Raw genomic sequence first — 25,293 nt, forward strand, 5'->3', positions numbered from 1 at the left:
ATCTACAAACTGTTACTTTTGTCCCCGGTCTCCCCTAATGTGAACTCATCTGCCGATTAATAACAATATTGTATGGCGTTTCTCACTCTGCCCCGCAACTGGCTGCGTGTAGATGCGTGTTCTATGTGTGCTTTTATAAACAAACCATAGAAGTAATAAAACTTTATTGGTTGCCGTAACCGTAACGACTAAAGTCTGTTTTTTAATCTCTGATTTTGTAACTCTATAATACAAACGTTAAACTATATTAACTAGTTACCTATCTGTGTTACAAGCGTAATTAAGAAAACAAAAACAATATCATCGTTTGTTCATCTCACCGTCTACTACTAAGCGACAGCGGAGGTCAAAGTGAAACAGACGGAATTAAATTCATATTTATAATACTTAGGTATATTTTGTTGCTGTCATGGGTTAGTTCAAAACACATTCGTCCTCATATAGATGACTAAAATTAAATTAAATTTATGTCTATATGAGATAGATGACTAAAATTTACGTTAGATTTATTCATACCAACCTAAATTCATCTATCAAACCATTATTACCTTGGACTCAGGTAAGAATTTGTTTATTTCAGAAGTTTTATTTGATGATACGCTTTCTACTCCTTTCTATTCTTAAGGAACGGCTGCCATTTTCATATTATGTAGTCTGAGCCTATCTGAAACCTAGTTAAACATTGTGAGATATGGCGTTTCGACTTTCTCCGTGTTCGGCATCATAAGGGTCACAGTGACAGTTAAATAAAGTCCATTTTTCTCTCCACCTTTAATTTGCAAGGTGCGGGTGCCTATATAAATAGAGTGAGTCGCCCGCGCGCCTCAGTTGGTTTTTGATTTTTGAAGTGAACACTTCGGCAAAATGGCTCAATGTAGCCACGGTTCTCGTCGGCTTCGCTCCGACGGGGAAAAATGTAATATTGAATTTGCGGAGTCCTCGCTGCCGGGAGCTGTAGCGTGATGCGGACCAGGCGGCGCGGGGCCTGCCGGCTGCTGCGCACGCAGCCATTGCTGAGGATTTCGCAACGAAGGCTTGAGTTGAAAAGCCGTGAGTAAAATGCTATTATTTACTGCTTTTAAAAGCTCAGCCACTGGTCATAATGCTCCGGCGCTTGGGGTTTTTATCCCACGCAGTAGGGTCCGATTCAATAGTCGTGGTGATGATTGATCACATATTCCGGTCCTACTAGTGGCGCTTGAGCTAGATATCATGATGGCACTCGATACGCGCCACGAAGTTCATGCTGTGTACACTGATCTATCTAAGGCTTTTGATGTCGTAGATCACTCCCTGCTATTACAAAAATTATCTAAATTAGGCATTCATGGATCGCTATTTCGTTGGATTTGCAGTTACCTTACAAATCGTTCTCAGCTAGTTGCTATGTGTGGATACAAATCCGAAATCCTCCCGATCTCCTCTGGAATTGCTCAAGGTTCACATTTAGGTCCTTTATTCTTTGTCATTTTTGTTAACGATATTGCTAGTAATATATCTTATTCAAACTTCTCTTTATACGCCGACGATTTCAAAATTTACAAAAAAATTGAAACTTCAGACGACTGCACTAAACTACAAAGTGACATCGATTGCGTGGCCGATTGGTGTCTTTCAAACGGTATGACTATTAATATATCAAAATGCTTCTACATTAACTTTACGCGTAAAAGATATCCACTTACTTTCAGTTACTCCATTAAACATAAACAATTACCAGAACTAAAACACGCGCGTGATTTAGGTATCGAGGTAGATAGCACGTTTAAATTCAGCATACATGTTGAAAAATTGGTCGGTAGAGCAAACAAAACTCTGGGATTTGTTATTCGCAAGGCTAAGGTATTTCAAAATACTGAAACCCTGAAACTTCTTTATAACAGCTACGTGAGATCAATGCTGGAATACTGCAGCCCCGCCTGGAACCCGGTGTATGCAGTTCACAGCGAACGACTAGAAAAGGTCCAAAAACGATTCCTTTACCACCTATCTTTTAAAGACAATCTCAGCCGCTCCCTTAGATCTTACACATCTCGCCTTGAAAAATATAAAATTGAAACGTTAAAAGTGAGACGCGATCGAGCTGACTTAATATTTCTTTATAAATTACTGCATGGTCTTATTGAATGTCCTGATCTGTTACACCTGATTACACTAAATGTACCCAAACTATCTGCAAGAGTCATTAAACTAGCGCCATTTACTCTGCCAAACATAAAAACTAACCTTGGTCAGCATGCCCCAATATTCCGCATAATGTCGTTATATAACGCTCACAAGGAGGATATTGATATTTATCATACTAGCGTTAAAAAATTAAAAACTGTTAACCTAAGTAAAAATGCAACACTTTCTAATGTTTAGATTTTGTGTAAAGTATTTTCTGTTCCCGGTACTCTCAAATCTCTAATTAGAATTTTGAAACCTTTAGCACTATAATATTTATAATAATAGTAAGTAATCAGTTAACCTAAGAATTTTTCGTGTTGTGGCTACATGTTTAGAAAGTACATATATCATGAAATATGTATACCTATCTTAAGCAACATACATTGTACTTATCTGTTTTGTGGTCCTTAAATAAAATAAAAAAAAAAAAAAAAGATACTTACATTAATGACCGCTTTAAGTACGAGTAAAGCATATGTTAATTTTATACAGGAAAAATAATAAAAATATATTTTTCTACCCTCAATTTCTAATATTTTTAGAAAACAGTTGATAAAAACTTTGCTATTACAATAATGCACTTGATTATAGCTTATGTAAGGCTTTACAAACAGGAGCTTTCCAGGACCGTCATAGGATTTTTTACAGGAAGCACGTGGCTCCGAGTTTCAGTATGTTGGGACATTGTGGCATGTGCGGCGAGTAATGTGATCCGCCGGTACCTACCCGCTGAGGGTAGGCAGGCCGATTCGGCGAAATTGAAGTTTCGTGTAACCTGCACCCGGCCCTGTACTCCTACGCTGGCCGCCGTCTCGTGGCACCTGCATCGCAGCGTACACCCGGCCCTGCGCTCCTGCCCTGGCCACCGGTTCGTGCCACCTGCATCGCAGCATACACCCGGCCCTGTGCTCCTGCGCTGGCCGCCGTCTCGTGCCACCTGCATCGCAGCGTACACCCGGTCCTGGCCCTGGCCACCGGTCTGTGGTACCTGCATCGCTGCATAGACCCAGCCATGCACTCCTGCCCTGGCGGCTGTACACCCGGTCCTGGCCCTGGCCACCGTTTTGTGCCACCTGCATCGCAGCGTACACCCGGTCCTGGCCCTGGCCACCGGTTTGTGCTAGCTGCATCGCTGCATAGACCCAGCCACTCCTGCCCTGGCGGCTGTGTTGTCCCACCTGCATCGCTGCGCACAACTGGCTCTCCTGTTCTGGTTGCCAGATCCAAACGCCCCCTGTCTGGGAAGAGATTTTATGCTCAGCGGAACCGCCTGCACTATTGCTAGCACGGTCATCATCATCATCAGCCATCATTATGAGTGACTTATTTAGAAGGTATCGAGGAATGTGCGCTATTCATCAGTGATTTTGGCATATGCAGACGAACGTTTACTGCCAAGGTTGGTCATGTTAGCCATACAAGGGCACACCAACGAAGCCTGAGTACCCACCTGCAGTCGCCGTAGCCGCATCGGCATGGATGACAACAAATCGGGTAACGTGCACCGCTTCTAAAAGTGTTATAGCACTTCAATTTGATGCCTCCGCTGAGGTAGGGTATTCTATTAAAGCAGCTTTCTTCTGAACTGCCCAAAGTGACCTGTAGACTGCTCCTGGGGATAGTTGTGCAATAATTTTTTTATTTCGATGTCTCTGTTGAAGAAACTGTCTAATGCAGCTTTTGTTCTAAACTGGCTAAAGATCATTGGACTGCTCATGGGAATGGTGACGCACGGTAAGTAAAGGAGCGTTACTCTATACTGATGAGAAACGAACGAACGAGAGCTGTCGTGCAATCGGCACGTTTAATACATACAAACAGATAGAGCGGCTCGCGCCGCAGTGCACTGAAAGTTCGTTTTTCGTCATATAAAGTGACCCCCCCAGACACTATCTTAAGTGTCATGACACATCGGCAGATTCCAGCTTGAGTCTTTTCTTTTCTCGGCTATGAGCAAAGTGAATCCCACCGGCGAGTGTTCAACCTAAAAGCACAGAGCTAATTCCTGATTTCGTGAAAGTCGCTGTTGCTATACCATACCGCTTCACAAGTTACCGAATTTATTATGATCCTACTGTCGGGTGATCATGATCGGAGTGTCATCGCGGTTTCTGAGTGGCACCATATTAGCTGTCTTCCTTATGTCCCAGTGGATTGTGAGTGTGTATCCGAGCTCTTTGTTGAAAAATGCGTGAACCTCCTACGCAGCAGCTGTCTACTAGTTGTGTATCGAATAAATCGAGTAACGGTGCTCTTGCACGAGACGACTACCTTTTGGTAAAATTATAACTTCCACTATTCTGGGAACATGCATATACCTACTGTGTACTGTGTATCACATCACGTGTAGCCGCAGCCCTACTCAATGTACGGGGCTAGATAATAAACAATGGCAGTCGTCATTAAATTTCTATGAATTTCGAAGGTCATCATTTGGAGCACAATCCAAAGTGTGAAAGTACCTATTCATGCCTAAACGGCTTCTCTAATGAAAATGTATTTTTAATTCGATTCTGGCGCAAACGTTTCATAACTATTTTTCTACACTGTATCTGCTGAAACTACTTAGACTGACTGGTTAAGATGCAGACGTGCCGTTTTCACAATTCCATTTTGAGTAATCCTCAACTGTTTTATGGATCTTTCAGTGAGTTACGTAACTAGTTACCAAGTAAAAAATTACATGTGTCATGCTCGTACTCGCATCTCATTTAGGAGCTCTCTGGCCTCTAGCTGAAGGCTAGAACTGGTATATATATCTACTAAGCTAGTACAGAGTTATAACCGGGCAGCGGTGACGTGGTAGCTGCTTGATTTATTAGAGTTTGCTGAAAACTTTCTAAATAAGTAATAATTATTAGTCATAATATTAACTCTTCGTAGTTCTTTCAGAATGCAATACCAGGTCGCTGAAGTAGGTAACCTTCCTTAGCTGGACAACAACAAGCCTTTTTGTTTTAAAGAATTTCACAGTTATTCGCCGTTCCACTGTCATATCGATGTCCAAGGACTTTTTCTTGGGTATAGCTAACTACCTGGTATAGCTAACTACCTAAGTTTACCTATAGATAGCCGCAAGCTATCTGCTGTTGGCGAACTGTCAGTTCTGATTGATAAGTCAGGCTCGAGGTGGCTCGTCCAACTGTCCATGTTCCCGCCACCATGATTGTTACTTCCACAGATTAGAGAGTCTATGTTGGCTGTCGTTGCATCAGGTCTGATCAGGTACAACTAACATCTTTACGTACCATCTTTATTTAATCGAGCTATTTTATTTTGTTTTATCTAGGTTGACTTAATGGTTTCAAAATCGAACCTACAACAATGTAAGTAGGTACCTACCTACGTACCTCTGAAGTTGCAACAAGGCGAAGCCTTAAGGTTTTGGCCGAGACCTGCCCTTAGTGTTGACGAACATACCTAAAGGTGACCTTGTTAATGTTTTTCATATGAAGTACTGAACATTTTACTTATCCTGGTGGCATGACTGATCATTTAGCCGGGTTTCATTTATCAACTATTATAATTGTTATTGTTGTGTTAATCAATCTTTATTAATTGATGTCATCTACCAAGGAATGCTGCCAGAGCTATATATTCACACATGATGATACAGAATGATAGTAGCCGACAAAATCAGTGCAAAGGCTTATGAAATAACTTTCCTTCCTAGTAGGACTGCACAGGAACTCGTTAACCGCCGAGTTAGTTAGAATACAAAATTAGACTGTGTGTTACTTGTCAATCTAGAATATGAATATAGTGACCTGCATCATGTTTTGAAAAACTGAATACTTAGTTATCCGCCAGTGTCACAGCCTTCATTTAATCTTTTCCAGTAGCTGATGAGGCTGAGATATTTAGTAAAATTATCTTCCCTTCAAGCACCACTCCTCGTTCCAAGGACTAGATGCCGCGCCAGGTGTTGCAGGCCGTGTCGTCGTACAGGGCTGACTGAGCAGGTCCTCGAGGCTCCAGGGTCGGCTGCTGCATTTCTGAGGTCAGTCCAGAATTACATACCCTAGTCAGCATGTGCTGGCCTGAATCCCAGCGGCCTGGATCGATATTCTACATTTTACAGCTTTTAAATATTGTTGCAAAGTATTTCACTGGTTCCATCCATTGGCTAGTGTATGTTAAAAATATTGCCTTGACAATAACAAGATTTTGATCAATAATTACTTATAAGTATTGTTTTCGAAGAGGCACTGTGTGTATCCATATGTATAAATACCTACCTATATGTATAGGTACATACCTTCCATAACTTTCTGACAAGTGAGGAATAATAAGGAAGTACTTAAGTCTTATGTATACTTATACCTTTCTTTTAGTATATCTATTACCTAGAAATCTATGCATTATAAATTTATAGATTCAAATATTTATCTACTGATATTCTCATCAGTAGCTTATGGGTCACAGTTGGTTTTCTCTCCACCATGCGATAATAAACACATCTCACAATGTTTAACTAGGTTTCAGATAGGCTCAGACTACATAATAGACGCATTTTTCCTGAAATAAAAATGACATATTATGTATCTAGCCTATCTGAAACCTAGTCATTTCTGCATGGTGATATTACAACTGAGGCGCGCGGGCGACTCACTCTATTTATATAGGCACCCGCACCTTGCAAATTAAAGGTGGAGAGAAAAATGGACTTTATTTAACTGTCACTGTGACCCTTATGATGCCGAACACGGAGAAAGTCGAAACGCCATATGTCACAATGTTTAACTAGGTTTCAGATAGGCTAGATACATAATATGTCATTTTTATTTCAGGAAAAATGCGTCTATTATAATTTTTATCAGCGCGCGTTATAACTAGTTATCTAGTTTTCCAACTATCACTGTCACTAAATCTGACAATAGTCGTCATTTCTTGCGAGTGTGTTTAATGATGTGATTGGCTAATTCGCTGCCAGATAAACATCTACTGTCAGATAAGGAAAATTCCAAAATACAGGAGGCTACGGATTACAGCCCTTTAACTATATTATTACCGTAAATATTTAGTTCACGATTTTTTTAATTGACATTGTTTTGTTTGTCGTTTATTATTATTTTCTATAACTTACAATACAATTGTGTACCTAAACTAATTATTATCTTCATGCAAATATGAAATTTTGTACACCATAGGTAGAATATAACTGACCCCTAATATCTAGTATATAACGAACATCATTGTAGCTACCTATATCTAAGCAAATATATGTAATTATCTTTAAATAACAAATATACAGTCAACATCATAACATCTGGTCGTCGGGCACTACAGTGATCTTGATCCTGCGCTCCGGCCACGCTAGAGTGAGAGGCAAGGCGGGCGGCGGGTGTCTCTCTCTCTCTGTCTTCTCCTCTTCGCTCTCGCTCTCTGAGTCTTTGCTGTCGAGGTGCTGCAGCACTGACAGCTTCTCCGACATGTCTTTGGCTAAATCTAGAGGGATGAGAATCTGCAAAAAAAACAAAAGATACATTACATTTGGTTATTCGTGTAAGTAAGAGACACCATATTTTTTTCCTAATAAGCTTGGACCATTTTCCTCCACGCTGAGCCACTGAGTTGGTTCTCTCACTAGATGTTGCGGACAGCGAAGAATCCGTCCCCCTCGCACGCACACTTCCTTTCTCTTTCCCACCCGTGCGATGCTCTGATTGGCCGAGCGCGGCGCTCGTTGAAACAATAGCGAGCGCCCATTGTCTCAAGCGCTCGGCCAAGTATAAAGGGAGGCCATTTTGGCTGGAAAAATCAGTCGCAGCTCAGCAGCCACCGGAACACCTCTACAAGAAGAAGCCTCAAGAAGCCTGAAGCCGCCTGAAGCCACCTGAAGCCGCCTCAAGGAAAAGCCGGGCAACCATCCGGCCCGCTGCAGCGCCCTCCACCGCGACACCCGTCGCAGCTGCTGGGACTTCCGCGACCCCGCGGAATCTGCGACTCCCGCGACCCCGCGGAATCCGCGACTCCCGCGGAATCCGCGACTCCCGCGGGACCCGCTGACGTCACGCCGCTGCCTCCACCGCCGCTGACGTCACGTCGCTGCCGCCACCGCCGCCGCCACTGACGTCACGTCGCTGCCGCCACCGCCGCCGCCGCTGACGTCACGTCGCTGCCGCCACCGCCGCCGCCACTGACGTCACGTCGCTGCCGCCACCGCCGCCGCCGATGACGTCACGCCGCTGCCTCCACCGCCGCCGCCGCTGACGTCACGCCGCTGCCTCCACCGCCGCCGCCGCTGACGTCACGCCGCTGCCGCCACCGCCGCCAGCGCCCTCGCCGCGGCCGCTTCACAAGTCGTTGGTCCGGGTCGAGCCGGCACTGCCGCTCCCCGGCCCCCTCTCTCGGAAGTGACAAAGTGACAAGTGAAAAGTGAATTAAACTGTGACATGGACACTCGTATAAATAAGTGAATCGAACTGTGATACAGACAATAGTGTATAGTTTTAATTCTTCTTTAACCTTTGTGATTTCCATATGTGTGTGTGATTTGTGAACAATATACCCTCTCGTTGAGGAAGTAGATCGAATTGGTGTTTTTCATTTCCGCCTCAGTCCATTTCTGTCCTCAACAGTTTGGTCCTTCGAGCCGGATAGAGTGAAGTGTCAGTGAAGTTTCGTGAAGTGCAGTGAAGTTTAAAAATGGTGGTGACACGCTCGCAGAACGGTGATCGTCCGATCCCTCCAACTCGGGTGTTCGACGAGCCGCCAGCTTCACCTTCCATCACCACGGACTCTGTCGCCCCATCCACGGTGGCGCTTTCCGCGCCATCGTTCCTGCCAGCCGTATCCTCCACGGCTACTCCATCCACGGCCGCACCCGCGGTTTCATTCCCCCTCGCCGGGCCGTCTGACGCACCGCTCTACCGCCCTATGGTAGCCGGTCGCGAGACGGGGCCGCGAGGGACCTCCGTCGCCCATTCCGACGTGTCCTCACGCATGCGCCTGGCCCAGATCGCTGCAGATGAGCAGCTCACCCAGCTGGCGCGAGCTAAGCTTCAGATCGAACGTAAAGAAATCGAGCTGCAAGAAGCGCAAGTTCAGCGCCGCCTCGCGCTCGACATGGAAGAACTGAGCAGCCAAGGCAGTGTCCGCGGTGCGAACAGTGTTTGTGCCGCAGAGGCCTTGGACGACTGGGTGAACCAGACAACAGTTAATGTTAGTGAACGTCGTGATGCTAAATATTCGCGTCGCGACGCTGAAGTGAGTGACACAGTGAATGTTAATGTAACAGTGAGTGAAAGTGAACGTCGCGACGCCAGTGCCCACTATGTGCGCCGCGACAATATTCCTGTGCATGTGAGTGAAAGTGAACGTCGCGACGCCAGTGCCCACTATGTGCGCCGCGACAATATTCCTGTGCATGTGAGTGAAAGTGAACGTCACGACGCCAGTGCCCACTATGTGCGCCGCGACAATATTCCAGTGCTTGTGAACGAAAGTGAACGTCGCGACGCCAGTGCCCACTATGTGCGCCGCGACGATATTCCAGTGCATGTGAACGAAAGTGAACGTCGCGACGCCAGTGCCCACTATGTGCGCCGCGACAATATCCCAGTGCTTGTGAATGACAGTGAACGTCGCGACGCCAGTGCCCACTATGTGCGCCGCGACGATGTACCAGTGCCAGTGAATGTGCGCGAACATCGTGAGGAGTGTTATGGTTCCCGCCCCGCCTGTGCTCCACCACTGACTCAAGCCGACGCCGGGCCCAGAATGGGCTACGCCTCCTACCCCACGTTCCCGCAAGTTTTCCCGGGTGAGTTCCCCACTTTCACTGGTAACGATGGAGCCGGAGTTGGATGGCTGCAATTCCGCGCCGCAGTCACCGACGCAGAAAGGATGTACGGGCTCACCCGGTATGAACTTATTACTAAGCTCCGCCGCTGCATACGGGGGGAGGCGAGTCGCAATATCGACTATCTGTTGCTGAAGGACGACGCTGACCCGTATGAGGTACTATCTTACCTAGAGATGGAATACGGATGTCCGGAGTTTTTCATAGATACCGCTCTGACCCGGCTACATTCCCTGCGCGCACTGAAGGCGCAGGCGTCTTCTAAGGACATTTCCTCCTTTGCATCCACCGTGTGTCGTGTAGAGCATACATTGAGAACGCAAGACAACGACCACGGCTACCTGACAAACCCTATCATGATGCAGGATGTAGTATCGAAACTAGGACCTGATTTCACCCGGCCCTGGTTCCTCTACTGCGACGCTCATCGCCATGAAGGTAAAGCGCGCTTTTCCCTGTTGGCTGATTTCCTGAAAGAGCAAGCGTCGATAACGGCGAGAAATACGGTGTCCGTGAACAACCCGTACTCGGCACTCTTCAAGGCTGCTCCACCGCGTCAGCCTACCCCGGCACGCCAGCCTGCTCCCTTCCGCCAGCCTGCTCCTTACCGCCAACCTGTCCAGTATCGCCAGCCCGCCCCGTACCACCAGTCGACGCAGCCCCGGGATTTCATCGCGGTCGCTGCAGAACAGGTACCGCGCTGTCGCTGCTGCGGCGGCAGCCACGCACTGACTAGATGCAAGAAGCTGCTGGCAATGGAAGTCCACCAGAGATGGGAGTGGATGAAGGAGTCCAATCTCTGTTTCCGATGTCTTGGTGAGAAACACACTCAAGACCAATGCAAGGCGCCGCAGTGCAACCTCGATGGCTGCACCCTTCCCCACCACCGACTCCTGCATGGAAAGTCGCGGGCGCCAACCGCGCCGCCTCCGCTGGCACCCCAGACGTCTGGCCAGACGTCAGCCCAGCCAGAGCCCCGATCACCACACTCGACATCCTCACAGTCGAGAAGGTATAGACGCCGCTCCCGTACGGGGGGAGCCACCTCCCGTGCGCCGGAGAACCAAGTCCCTGGTGTCGCCCCGACATCAGCTCCGCAGCCCGAGCAAGTAAATACTGCATGTTCCTCTTCCCTTCCAAACGTGCTGCTGAAGGTGTGCAAGGTCACCCTGACCGGGCCCTCCGGCAGCGTGGACACTTATGCGCTGCTGGACGAAGGCTCCACGATCACCCTGATCGATGAAGAACTCGCCGAGGAAATCGGCGCGACCGGCCCCCAGAAGCCCTTGCGTGTTCGAGGCCTGAATGCCACCCAAGGTGACTCCAGGAGCCACCTCGTCACATTCTCCGTACAAGGTACTTCCAACGAAGAGTACCGCATAGAAGCGCGTACTTTTTCCAGGCTACAGCTGCGGAAGCAATCCGTGCCGCAAGAGGCCCTGAATTTTCCCCACCTCCGAGGCATGGATGACCTGACCTACGAGGACGCTACCCCACGCCTGCTAATAGGGATGGACCAGTGGCCGTTGATGGTTTCACATGACCTCCGCACCGGCAACAGAGACCAACCAGCCGCCTCCCTTACCCCCCTCGGCTGGATCGTCCACGGTCTTCTGCCCCGCCGTTTCCTGCAGTCACGAGAGGACACCGTGCTGCACGTCCACACAACTTCTGAGAGTTCCTGCGGTTCCGACCTCCACCTGGAGGCGCTGGTCAGGCACCATTTCGCTGTGGACGCTCTGGGAGTTGCTGCCTTCCGAAAGGAGCTTCCCGAGCACAAGAGAGCTCGGGAGTTGTTCGAGGGGTCGGTGCGACGGGTTGGCGGACGTTTCGAGGTCGGCCTTCCCTGGCGTCGGGAGGGACAGCACATGCCGGAGAACTACCAATCCGCCTTACGTCGACTGCGTGCGATTGAGCGAAAAATCGACCGGGATCCCGTGTTCGGGTCGGCGTATGAAAAGCAAATGGATAACCTCTTCACCAAGGGTTACGCGATACCTGCCGATGGCTCAGAGGCCTCTCATCCCCGCAGGTGGTACCTCCCTCACTTCGCGGTGCACAATCCTAATAAGCCCCGAAAGCTGCGTGTGGTGTTCGACGCCGCCGCTACCGCCGGAGGGATTTCATTAAACAATTGTCTCTTGGAAGGCCCGGACCTCTTGCTATCGCTTCCTGGAGTACTTTTCCGATTTAGAGAGCTGCCCATCGCGGTCTGTGCAGACATAGAAGAAATGTTTCTGCGCATTCAAATCCGGCCAGAGGATCAGCCAGCACAGATGTTCCTATGGAGAGGCAGCGACCGCTCGAGCCCTCCTCGGCAGTTCCGTATGGCATCAATGCTTTTCGGTGCTACCAGTTCCCCGTTCCTGGCCCACAGCGTGCGCAACAGGAATGCAGAAGACTTTGCGGCCAGCCACCCGTTGGCACACCGGGCCGTAACTCAGAGTCACTACATGGACGACTTTGTAGACAGTTTTAATTCCCCCGAAGAAGCAAGAGAAGTAGTGGACCAGTTGAGGCACGTACACGCTCAAGCGGGCTTTAGCTTGAGAAGCTGGAGTAGCAGCGACCCTGCGGTGCTGAGGGACGTGCCAGAGGAGCTCCACGCACGCCAACCCGCTATGCTGCCTGTCGGTAGTAGCTGCGATTCCAAGATCCTGGGACTGCTGTGGGACGCAGCCCGAGACCAACTCGCATTTTCCACGAGCATGTGCAGGGTGCCCACTGAAGTACGAGCCCAGACTCGCGCCCCTACGAAGAGGGAGGCGCTGAGCGCAGTTATGTCCATCTTCGATCCCCTGGGCCTACTCAGCCATTTTTCAATAACAGCTAAGATATTGCTGCAAGATCTGTGGCGCATGCGACTCGACTGGGACGAGCCGCTTCCGGAGGAGGAGGCTGCCACATTCGGGCGGTGGCTCCGTGCCCTGGACGAACTAGATTCGTTACAGATTACTAGATGCTACGACCCGACACAGGGTCACCGGCAGCTGCACGTTTTTTGCGACGCCAGTGAGGTGGCTTACGCCGCTGCCGCGTACTGGCGCGTGGAACACCCCGATGGCAGCATCGCCGTAACTCTCGCCGCCGCCAAGTCAAAGGTGGCGCCCATAAAGGCGCTCAGCATCCCACGGCTGGAGCTACAAGCGGCGGTGATTGGGACCCGCCTCGCAGACATGGTGCAGAGGGAGCACCGCTGGAAGCCAGAGTCCGTCCACTACTGGATCGACTCCAGGACGGTGCTCCAGTGGATAGCAAAGGACGCCCGTCGCTACTCCCCTTTCGTGGCGCACCGACTCGGAGAGATCGCCGAGTACACGGACGCAGAGGCCTGGAGGTGGGTACCCACGGCGATGAATGTCGCCGACGACGCGACCCGCCCCAATTTTTCCCCGGGCACGAGCACCAACCGGTGGTTCGTCGGCCCGGACTTCCTCCGGGGACCGGACTCGGAGTGGCCGGCCCCCATCCAACCATCAGAAGAGAGCGCGGAGACCTACGCCAGCCATGCCGTTCCCATTTCCCCATACCTTCCCGACATTTCCCGCATATCGCGGTACGAGACTCTGGTGCGGGCCACTGCTGTTGTGCTCGCATTCCTAGACCGATGTCGCAAGCGGGCCCAGCAAGTGGAGCTGCGCCACATCGAGAGGGCCGAGCGGCTGTGGGTGCAGCAGGTGCAGGCGGAGAGCTTCGCCACGGAGATAGAGTGCCTGCGCCACGGGAGTCCAATTTCCCCCTCGAGCCGCCTGTTTCACCTGAGCCCAATCCTGGAGGATGGTGTGCTGCGGCTGGACGGCCGCATCTCCGCGGCAACCGCACCCCCTGCCGCCAAGCGGCCCATCATCCTAGACGGCCGCCACCTTTTCACCACCCTCCTCGTGCAGCGAGAGCACGAGGCCGCCCAGCACGCTAACAACGAGCGGGTGGTGAACAACCTGCGGCAGAAATATCACATCCTACATCTGAGGCCGACGGTCAAGAGAGTCGCCCGGAGCTGCGCCCGCTGCATGGTGACGCGCTCCATGCCCAGAACCCCACCAATCGGAGACCTGCCGCGTGCCAGGCTGGACCCCTTCACGCGGCCTTTTTCAAACTGTGGGGTGGACTATTTCGGCCCCATGGTTGTCACCGTCGGCCGACGACACGAGAAGAGGTGGGGAGCCCTCTTCACCTGCCTCACCACCCGCGCCGTCCATCTGGAACTGGTGGCCAGCCTTTCGGCGGACTCCGCCATCATGGCCCTGCGCCGGATGGCAGCACGACGCGGATGGCCGAAGACCATATACAGCGACAACGGCACCAATTTCCGAGGTGCCGACGCCGAGCTGCGGGCCGCCTACGCCGACTGGGAGCCGGCCTTCCAAGATGAAGCCCTGCGCCACCGGACAGAGTGGCGCTTCATTCCCCCGGGCGCCCCGAACCAGGGTGGAGCCTGGGAGCGACTGGTCCGCTCCGTCAAGACCGCCCTCAAGGCTGTGCTCCACCAACAATTTCCCAGGGAGGAGCTGCTGCAGACGCTCCTGGCGGAGGCCGAACACAGCGTCAATTCCCGGCCGCTGACCCACGTCTCGGTCGATCTGAGAGATCCCGAGGCATTGACCCCCAACCATTTCCTGTTGGGGTCATCGGAAGGCCTACCGTCAACCGGACCCTGCCAGCCAACCGACCTGCGCGCCTGGCGACGCGTGCAAGCGCTCGCCGACTCTTTCTGGCGCCGTTGGGTACAGGAGTACCTGCCTACCCTGGTTCCGCGCTCCTCTTCCCCATCCACGGAGCGCAACCTGCAGGTGGGAGACCTGGTCATCGTAGTGGACCATTCCCTGCCACGAAACACCTGGCCCCGAGGCAGAGTGGTAGCCACGTTCCCGGGACCGGATGGTGCCGTCCGCAGCGCCAGCGTGCAGACGAAGGGAGGAGTTTTCCGGCGGCCAGCCACCCGACTGGCCGTCCTTAATACAGAAACCGCCCAAGGTGCGAATTCCCCGCCGTCCTCCAATTAAGAAAGGCTCATTCCATATACGCCGGGGGGAGACTGTTGCGGACAGCGAAGAATCCGTCCCCCTCGCACGCACACTTCCTTTCTCTTTCCCACCCGTGCGATGCTCTGATTGGCCGAGCGCGGCGCTCGTTGAAACAATAGCGAGCGCCCATTGTCTCAAGCGCTCGGCCAAGTATAAAGGGAGGCCATTTTGGCTGGAAAAATCAGTCGCAGCTCAGCAGCCACCGGAACACCTCTACAAGAAGAAGCCTCAAGAAGCCTGAAGCCGCCTGAAGCCACCTGAAGCCGCCTCAAGGAAAAGCCGGGCAACCATCCGGCCCGCTGCAGCGCCCTCCACCGCGACACCCGTCGCAGCTGCTGGGACTTCCGCGACCCCGCGGAATCTGCGACTCCCGCGACCCCGCGGAATCCGCGACTCCCGCGACCCCGCGGAATCCGCGACTCCCGCGACCCCGCGGAATCCGCGACTCCCGCGGGACCCGCTGACGTCACGCCGCTGCCTCCACCGCCGCCGCCGCTGACGTCACGTCGCTGCCGCCACCGCCGCCGCCACTGACGTCACGTCGCTGCCGCCACCGCCGCCGCCGCTGACGTCACGTCGCTGCCGCCACCGCCGCCGCCACTGACGTCACGTCGCTGCCGCCACCGCCGCCGCCGATGACGTCACGCCGCTGCCTCCACCGCCGCCGCCGCTGACGTCACGCCGCTGCCTCCACCGCCGCCGCCGCTGACGTCACGCCGCTGCCGCCACCGCCGCCAGCGCCCTCGCCGCGGCCGCTTCACAAGTCGTTGGTCCGGGTCGAGCCGGCACTGCCGCTCCCCGGCCCCCTCTCTCGGAAGTGACAAAGTGACAAGTGAAAAGTGAATTAAACTGTGACATGGACACTCGTATAAATAAGTGAATCGAACTGTGATACAGACAATAGTGTATAGTTTTAATTCTTCTTTAACCTTTGTGATTTCCATATGTGTGTGTGATTTGTGAACAATATACCCTCTCGTTGAGGAAGTAGATCGAATTGGTGTTTTTCATTTCCGCCTCAGTCCATTTCTGTCCTCAACACTAGAGTTAAAGGTGTTCTCAAGATGTTTTCCCTCCTATTTCTTCTGTCACTATAATATTTTTTATCCTTTTGATTACAATGGTCAAATTGAGTAGTCTGTAGTACCTATGTGGTGCAATGAGAGAAAGAGAGGGCTCTAAAACTATTCAAAATGGTACAATAGGGTGACATTATAAGGGTCACACAACGGGCCGGATAACGCATACTAGACACACTATAACGCACCTGCAGCCAGTCCCTGGCGGCGGCGTAGGGCCGGCTGGGCGAGGCGAGGGCTCCAGCCACTCCCGGAGCCAGGAGTGTGATGGCGCAGTTCCAGGAGCGGTATGTGAAGTGACGGCCGTGCAGCACGCGGCCGCTGGAAGGAGATAAGAGTAGTTAGCTTATAAAGAAGAGGGTTTTAAAACTTTAAAACCAAGTGAAACTTTGGCAGCTCAATCGGTTTCAGGTTCTGACCAATTACATTATTGGGGATAAAAAATGGCGATTGAAACAACCAATTAGAATTGGGGAATCAGACACAGTCGCTTATGGCACTATCTGTAATTATGTATATTATCTGTAATTTTTCTCGCCATTGGTCGCCTACGCAACCACGTGTAACCATGAGCAGTCATATCATACACTGCTATTTACCTTTATTCTCGTTACAGGATGGTTTTTACTGCAAAAAGCTATTGAGTATTGAGTAAGAAGATATTGTATATTTCTCACTTGATAGCCAGCGGTAGCAGCGCGGCGCTCTCGGCGTTCATGAGCACGTGCACCCCGGACAGGTACACCACCTCGTCCTCCGCGCCGCGCCACGAGCCCTGGAATATAAGTAATTCAATTAAAATGTAATCTATTCAATTTAAATTATTCTACTTCTTCTTCAGGTGCCATATCTACTATCGTAGGTCGGCTATCATTATGGCCACTTGGGCCCGGGAAGTCGCAGCTTGGAATAGCTCTATGGTGGACATATTGAACCATTCGGCGAGGTTCTGTAGCCAGTGGGTTCTTCTACGGCCAGGTCTTCTTTTGCCCTGTATTTTGCCTTGCAGTATGAGTTGCAGGAGGGCAAATTATTCTACACACACACATAAATGCTCGCGACTGGAATTAATGAAGGGGTAGTCAGAGGTGACTCGCAAGTGATTCACCGGTTTTTTGCTGTACATTTACACTCACGTGATAGGTAGCGAGCCGTATCGCCGTTTAGAACTTTTATGATTGAACTAAGGTAGTTATCTCATAAACCAGTAAGAAATTGGTTCAAAAATGCCAAAAAAAAATTACTCATGGGGATTCTATACTATTCACGTATTCTTGACAAATCCAAGACTAGAAATATACTAACCTGCATTAACTCTGGTATTTCTGGCAGGGCCCGCTCTATGCTGGACATTTGAAAACTATCTGTTGACATGTGACCTGGAAGAACAAAGAAAAAATATATGATAAAGCGTATGTTGAATTACAAAGAAATGTAGCCCTAATAAACTTTTTTGGTTTTGGCACTTGTTCCTGTTGCAACATTAGCTTTGTCGAACTCTACATTACTCGGGGAGGCTCCTTTCTGGCACATTCTATTCATTATCTTCATCTTCAGCCTGTACAGCTGGACGTAGGCCTTTCCCAAAGCACGCCACTGGCTGCGGCTCTGTGGGGAGGTCATCCCCCGTGGTTCTGACTTTACCTTGCAGGTCGGCCAGGGTCGCTCTGTGGGGAGGTCATCACCCGTGGTTCTCATAATAAACAGGGTGATGCAAAAGAGGTATATACTAAGCCGAAACGGTGACTCTAGGACTCTAGGAGGTCATTCTGAACAACTTTTGTTCCAAGACTTTTGGCAATTCATGAAAAATACCACTTTTGCAACACCCTGTAGATATCTCTGTCGCTGACTGTACTTTTTACCGTTAAGACAGCTTTATATATACATTTGTGTTCCTTAGAATAATCGAATTTGGCGGAATTTGCTGTGTTAATCACACACGACATAAAGCCACAAAAGATTGAAAGATTGATTACCTTGTAGGTCGGCGGGGTCCCGCTGCAGGCTGCTCATGCAGCTCAGCCCGCGCTGCAGCGTCTCCTTGATCTGCTCCTCCAGTTGCGGGGAGAGGGGGGGTTGCGGGGACGGACTCTGCGGGGGAAGAGGGGATTAAGTTAACCCTTAATAAGGCAAAGACCTTGAGTTACTGGTGAAAACAATGTTTTTTTATTGTATTGCCATGCCTTATTAAAGCTTGAAATTTCTTTACTCAAGCTCTGAAAGTAGATGTGTTTTGCTTGACAAGGGGTATGTAAATAGCTCTTTTTGTGCTCGGGGAAAATTGCTTTATTGGACAGATATTTGTTTAAAGACGAAAGATATTTATACTCGGGTCTTGGGTATCAATATGTATCTTTATCTATGTATCTGTGTAGATGTGTCAGCTGTCCGAAACCCAAAGCACAGGCTCTGCCTAGTTTGAGGTCGGATGGCCGTGCGTGTGGGTTGTGCCCACATACCGGGTGCCACTCGGTCCAGGCGGTGAGGGCGGACACGCCGGGGGGCGGCTGCGGGCCGGGGGGGGGCGCCGCGCGCAGCCGCGCCGAGCGACGCCGCGACATGTCGGTGACCAGGTAGCGACCGCCGCAAGTATGTACTCACCGGGTGGTGTATGTGTATACCCAGAGTGGTTCAAAACCGGTATAGCATGTACTCTCGGTAGAGAGTACCTATTATGTTCCTTGCAGTATAGTTAGCTGAAACAGCTACCGAGTCATTCAATACTGGTTTAGTAACTTAGCTGGAAGGGCTACCTAACTGTGGAATTCATTCTGAATAACCATTGAAAACACCCTGTTTAACAAAGATTTACTGGAAAAGTAGCGCTCTTTTTCACAACACTCTGTATAACATCACTTTAGCAACCCTCCATATAACTGACCGATGCAAAACGGCATAGCAAGCTGAAAGAAGTGCCTAACAGTGGAACCTATCTTTTATTATTTTTTGATAAACACCCTGTATAACACCACTATCGCAACACCCTGTATACACTGACCGGGTGCCACTCGGTCCAGGCGGTGAGGGCGGACACGCCGGCCAGCGGCTGCGGGCCGGGGGGGGGCGCCGCGCGCAGCCGCGCCGAGCGACGCCGCGACATGTCTGTGACGAGGTAGCGACCGCCGCATCTGGGGTGGGAAGAAAACAAGGTTATTTTACACAAACACACGGAAACAACATATAAAAAGTAAAATGAGCATTCTGAGACGAATTGTACGTTTTATTTACGTTCACCGCATCTACGGCAGTTAGGGACTGAGGCTAAACTATTAGTCAGACTATTCACCACGGTGCTTAATAAGCATGCCTAGCACCATATTCTCATGATTATGGTGTCAGATTGTCATGTTTATATTATATGCTGTATAGGCTAGGTTTCCAGAAGTAGCTGGATGAGGAAGGCCGATGACAGTATTGTGGCGCTCCATGGGAGAGCTCTTAAAGTGTTAGATGATGATAATATCGTATTTCTACCTGGTGTCATTATTTGCAGTAGACTTTACCTGGTGTCTTCAGCAAGAGCGTTGAGAACATCGAACCCGGACCCGCGCTGCGCCGCCCTCAGCTCCCGGCTGGTGCACCCCACCATCTGTAATCATATTATTATTCATTTGAAGTTGATATTAACAAGTTCTGCTGTATGCTGCTACAAATACGAATAAACAATGATGATGCTGTGGTGGTGGTTAATTTTATAAGCACTACTTTGACTTGCCTTTAGGTCGATCATTTGAAAGTTCATTTACCTACTGGCTATAGGTGAAAGAAGTTATTTGTAGTTTGGAACGGAACGTGGCGATAATAAGGTTCATGATAATGATGATGATACACCATATTGTCCCCACGTTATATAGACATATTTGATGAGTAGCTTGTAGTCAGATTTATTGAAGCCCTAGGTGTCGTGGGACACCCCCTACCTGCAAGAAGCGTGCGGTGCCGTGCGGCGCGCTGGCCGGCGGCAGCGTGGGGTCCGCCGCCACCAGCAGGTGTCTCATCGCGCCGCCGCCGCCGTCTAATGCCGAGGTATGTACTCACCGGGTGTATTAAATCACTCTGTGGATACCCACAGAGTGATTGTAGCATTGACATATATATTACTGCGTAAGGACAGGCCCAACCACTCAAGAAAATGGCACCCGCACGTTGGCCCTAAAATAGACATTTTAGGGCCAACGGTCCTCAGTCGACAGTTGTCTGTGACGGAGAGATGAGTCTTTGTTTCTTGTGATAAATATGCCTATTTTTGTTGTGAAAGGCTAAAAAACTATGATAGGAAGGTCAAAAAGGATTATGGAATATCGTATCATCCTTAATTAATAAATAAACACATTTTAAAGCGATAATTATTTTACTACCAAAGTCTACAATGGCCGCACGATGTAACCTTGTACGGACGTCCGCATGCAACTCACTCATATTATTATGTACCTACTGTCCGGTGACGGTAAAATATGAACGCACGTACAAGGTTGCGTCGTCAGGATAAGTAGCTCGGCTCTGACATAGTTCCAACAAATTATGACAGATGGCAGTTATTTTGCTTGTATGAAGAAGGTTTGAGTAAAATGTTCTGAAGGGCGTATCCTTCCTTTTGAAATCATTGGATTGTAGTAACTAAGCTGAAAGGGCTACCTAACTGTGGAACTCATTCTGAACAACGCACGGTCGCTAAGCACAGCGAAAAACGGGCATTGCCCTTTTTATATTTGTCTCTCTCGAACGCGCACAGTAATAGTGCCCTCACGCTCGCACAGAAACCTTGATGGCCGGCGGCAGAGATTGTAATTGGTTGTAGATGCAAAGGTCAACGTTCGATTTTCTCTGTGGCCGAAAGTGTTCGATGTCAGCACCTACATGTGAGTTGCCGAGCGTGGGACGCCCCCTACCTGCAGGAACCGTGCGGTGCCGTGCGGCGCGCTGGCCGGCGGCAGCGTGGGGTCGGCGGCCACCAGCAGGTGTCTCATGGCGCCGCCGCCGCCGTCTAATGCAGAGTGCCAGGACACGTGGTCGCCCGCGCAGAACTTGTTACCTGTAAGAATAAAAAAAAAACATTTATTACAGTAATACAAAATAAAGAAAATTATACTAAACAACATAAAAACACAGAATAATACAGTCAAAACAAAGGAAAGAACATGAGGGCTCTTAGAATAAAGATAAAGATAAAGAGGGACGGAGAACGGAGAGTAATTTGTAAAAATTGACGTTCATCAGAAAATTTTATATTTGTACGATGAATAAAAAATTTTGAGTTTGAGTTTGAGTTTTGAAAGATAAAATACACTTTATTGCACACAAACAGAAACAGTTTCACAAACATAGAAAAGAAAAAACCGGCCAAGTGCGAGTCGGGCTCGCGCACAAAGGGTTCCGTAGCAGCAAAATTACAGTTAAATCAACCTATCTCAAAAACTATAAGAGATACTTTGATCAAACCAAAAATCGTTGAAAGAGTTAATTAGCATGCATCACCTCTATTTTTTTTAGAATTTTATACCCCGTAGTTATAAAAATAGAGGGGGGGGGACATACTTTTTACGACTTTGAGAGCTGATATCTCAAAAACCGTTCACTTTAAGAAAAATGTTTTTTAGAAAACTTTATATCATTTTAAAAGACCTTTCCATTGATACCCCACACGGGTATGTACATCGAAAAAAAAAATTTCATCCCTCAGTTACATGTATGGGGGGCCCCACCCCCAATTCTTTTTTTTACTATTTAGTGTCATATTTTTGTAGCGGTTCATACAACACATATTCCCATCAAATTTCATCACTGTAGTACTTATAGTTTCCGAGTAAATCGGCTGTGACAGACGGACAGACGGACATGACGAAACTATAAGGGTTCCGTTTTTGCCATTTTGGCTACGGAACCCTAAAAATGGTACAATTGGCGGCCTTATTACTAAAAGTAATCTCTTCCAGACAACCACATTGAAAGGAAATATAAAGTATAAAGAAAGGGGTAACGTGTGACAAGACAAGAGAAAATACAACATAATTACTATGAACAATGTGTAAATACCTACATACAATAATACTTAAATATATTATGAACACATATAAATACTTTAAACCTACATAGCTATTAATAATTATATACCTAGACCTTATATGTAATAATACAATACATACCATAAATAAATATCTATATATATATATATATATATATATTATGCTGGTTAATTCTAATCCGGATAAGCTAAATTTAAATAATGCTGTCTGAGCTGGTTTTTGAAGGATGGTAGAGAGGGTGCGAGTCTGATTTCCATGGGCAGATCGTTCCATAATTTAACAGCCTGAAAAGTGAAGGAACCCTCATAAAACACCGTGGTGCAAGAGGGAACATGAAGGCGAAAGTTATGAGATGAACGTAGTGAGCGGCTGTGTGTAGAGCATCTCAACTCAAAACGCTCCTTAAGGTATGTTGGGGAACAAGGATTGAACAGTACCGAATAAAGTAGTGAAAGTATGTGAGTATTCCGTCGAAGACGAATTGGGAGCCACTTGAGTTTAGAATCTGCAAGCTGAAATAGCAGTGGGGTGATTCTCTATCTCAACTGGGAATCTAACTGTTCGGTGCTTCAGTCACTTCTGAGCTTTAAACTATTACTATAAACTTGCAAGTTTGTAAGTATGATGGATGTTACACGGGAAAACGGCTGGACTACATTTTTGGTGCCATGTCCTTATGTAGGATACCCTAAACTAACACATTGGCTACTTTTTAACCCAGGAAAACTTATTAAGATGTAGAGGATCTCGCAGGCATCTACTTCCAAATAAAAAGTAATCATAAATTCTAATCTAATCCAACCCACCAGTAGTAAAGATGTATCTAGCCAGCGCCTGCAGCAGCGCGGCGGGCCACAGCGGCGGCGCGCCCCCCCCGCCCCCCGCCAGCCGGAAGGTGAGCTCCAGGCCCAGCCCCGAGGGCGCCAGCGGGGACGGGGAGGGGGGCAGGGGGTGCACGCGCCCGTCGCCGTGCAGGTCTGACAGGCCGAAACTGGAAAAGAGAATAGGAAGAAAATGTTTAAATGATACAGTAACAGCAACAAAATCAATACACACAATCAATAACGGGAAAATCTTTCGACTCCATAGGAAATATACATTATTTTACTCTAAAGGAATGATTTGAATGTCTGTTTGTTTTTATTGAGCTTGAAACTACTGGCTCCATTACTGATTAGCTAATTACTAGAAATCTTCAATAGCCTATTACTTTTACTCTGGGTTGACTGGTAGAAAATGCTTGTAGCATTAAGTCCACCATTTGTACACTTATTTTTATATTTGTGCAATAAAGGATTAAATAAAATAAATAATAAATAGGTAAATACTTTTATCTTTGATTTCCCATTGGAAATCCTAAAGTGAAGTATCCTAAAGCTTGTGAAGAAAAGTTTTATATAATATATGTGAGTCAATTTTTTCTCTATCACTTAGTTGTCTCTAATTCATATGACTTACTAACTACTAGCTGTTTGGCTGTAATGATCATCTTATTGCTTACCTGACATAGTGCCAGTGAGGCGGCACGTTGATGGAGGGGTCCCCTGGGTTCCAGTACATGCTGATGTAGTCCAGCGGGTCATTGCCTCCTAGCCTGCAATGTGGACAAAAGAGAAGGTTAGTAAAAACATAAATAAGGTCATTTTGCCTCTTCTACATTTTTTGTGTGATGGATATTTTATCTTAAGTAAGGGATAAAGATAAGATAAAAAGATAAAAATTCATTTATTGTAATTTATTTATTGTAGGGATCCACTTAAATGATTTTATAGTGTATCAATTTGAAAATTGGGAGTAATATTCTTATTACTACTTCTTCTTAGTATGTCATTGAAAACACTGCTGAGCTGTTCAGGGGTCTATGGTATTAAAATAGCTACATACATAAAAAATAAGGAAAAGATAATTACCAGTATTTTAGTCTAGTGGTGACTTGCAATGGGTTGGGCTGGTCAGGGTACACACTGAGGCAGGCAGCACACAGCGCCCGCACCCCCGCAGGAACCAGTCTCTCTGGAATATACACACTAATATTATACAATAAACATTAGTTTGTCTGTTCTTGTTTCCTGCAGTGGGTTGGTGGGTGACCTTTTAAACTAAAGCTAATCTCACAGGAAAAATGCTGTATGTTATTTGAGTGATTATCAAAAAAAAAAAAAGTGGCGACATCTCAGACACGGCCATATGACCCCAAGCTAGGCAGACCAAGGCAACAACCATAAATGACTAGATTTTATAAACCTAAATACAAATGTGCAAGTCTATTCTTTGAAATACTTAATATCATTTAGTATGCAGGTCCAGTGCGCTACTTACTTGGCAAGCCTGCTACTTACATGTCATCAATCAGTGACCCATTTATGTATAGTGAATGTGACCATACTGGTTAAGCTACTTAAGCTGTGTTTTTAACATGCACTTAATAATCATGTAGTTTATGGGTATTGTACCTGGAGCAGCCATATCAGAGGCTCCCGAAGGAGCTCCCTGGTCTTCGGGAGGTTTGTTGTCTTCAGTTGCTTGAGGGGAGGCCGGGGGCTGCGCCTGCGCAGACGGGAGGAAAGCGAGCGCGCTGCTCCTCACCACTCCATCTGGAGGAGGCGGGCCGGCTCCACTAGACCCTGACATGGTTTATTGAGTCAACAATTGGTAAAAATCAACACGTTTATGTTAAAAAGGTAGAAAAAATGTGAATTTCGATTGTGTTGATCAGCGATGGCCGCTTTGCTGTCAACAAGAACTGTCAAAGTGTCAAACAAACTTTTTCGTGGAAGAATTCGATTCCGAACGCAATGCAACTCAGTGCACTCTCGGTTGTAGATTTTTGTTGTGAAAAGATAAATAGATTTGCAGAACATAACAGTGCAATCTCAAATATGTTCTAGCCAACATGTAGCAGAAAACCTACCTGTGAGTGTGAATAATAAATTTCCTACAGCGGCAGCGCGAGAAAACCTTGAGTTTCTGAACGTTAATTGATGGTGAAATGGTTTTTCTGAAGATACGATAATAAATTTATAAAAGTTTTAAAATACGTCGAAGCAGCGTGAACTATCGAAATTGTTGATTTCATATAATAATTTTTGATGTAATTCTAATGAAATTTATGATAAATTACTTATCATCATTATTTTTATACAAAAATCTAAATATTGAACACAAAATGTACTTTCTAAATAAATAGGTAT

General features: G+C 48.1%; 1 protein-coding gene across 1 annotated transcript; it reads right to left on the reverse strand.

Moving 5' to 3' along the window:
• Positions 1-7,381: 7,381 nt before the first annotated feature.
• On the reverse strand, positions 7,382-24,826 carry LOC105379978 (suppressor of fused homolog). Its single transcript, XM_048629763.1, has 13 exons — positions 24,556-24,826; positions 24,013-24,115; positions 23,604-23,696; positions 22,909-23,093; positions 20,969-21,111; positions 19,583-19,668; positions 19,074-19,207; positions 18,539-18,675; positions 18,056-18,170; positions 17,382-17,455; positions 16,754-16,851; positions 16,265-16,397; positions 7,382-7,633 (listed from the first exon to the last, which is right to left on the reverse strand). Exons 1-13 carry the CDS (start codon positions 24,731-24,733, stop codon positions 7,430-7,432), a joined length of 1,683 nt encoding a protein of 560 aa, XP_048485720.1. The 5' UTR covers positions 24,734-24,826; the 3' UTR covers positions 7,382-7,429.
• Between the last annotated feature and the right edge of the window lie 467 nt (positions 24,827-25,293).

The sequence above is a fragment of the Plutella xylostella genome, chromosome 24, assembly GCF_932276165.1.
Source record: "Plutella xylostella chromosome 24, ilPluXylo3.1, whole genome shotgun sequence".
Classification (NCBI taxonomy): Eukaryota; Metazoa; Arthropoda; class Insecta; order Lepidoptera; family Plutellidae; genus Plutella; species Plutella xylostella.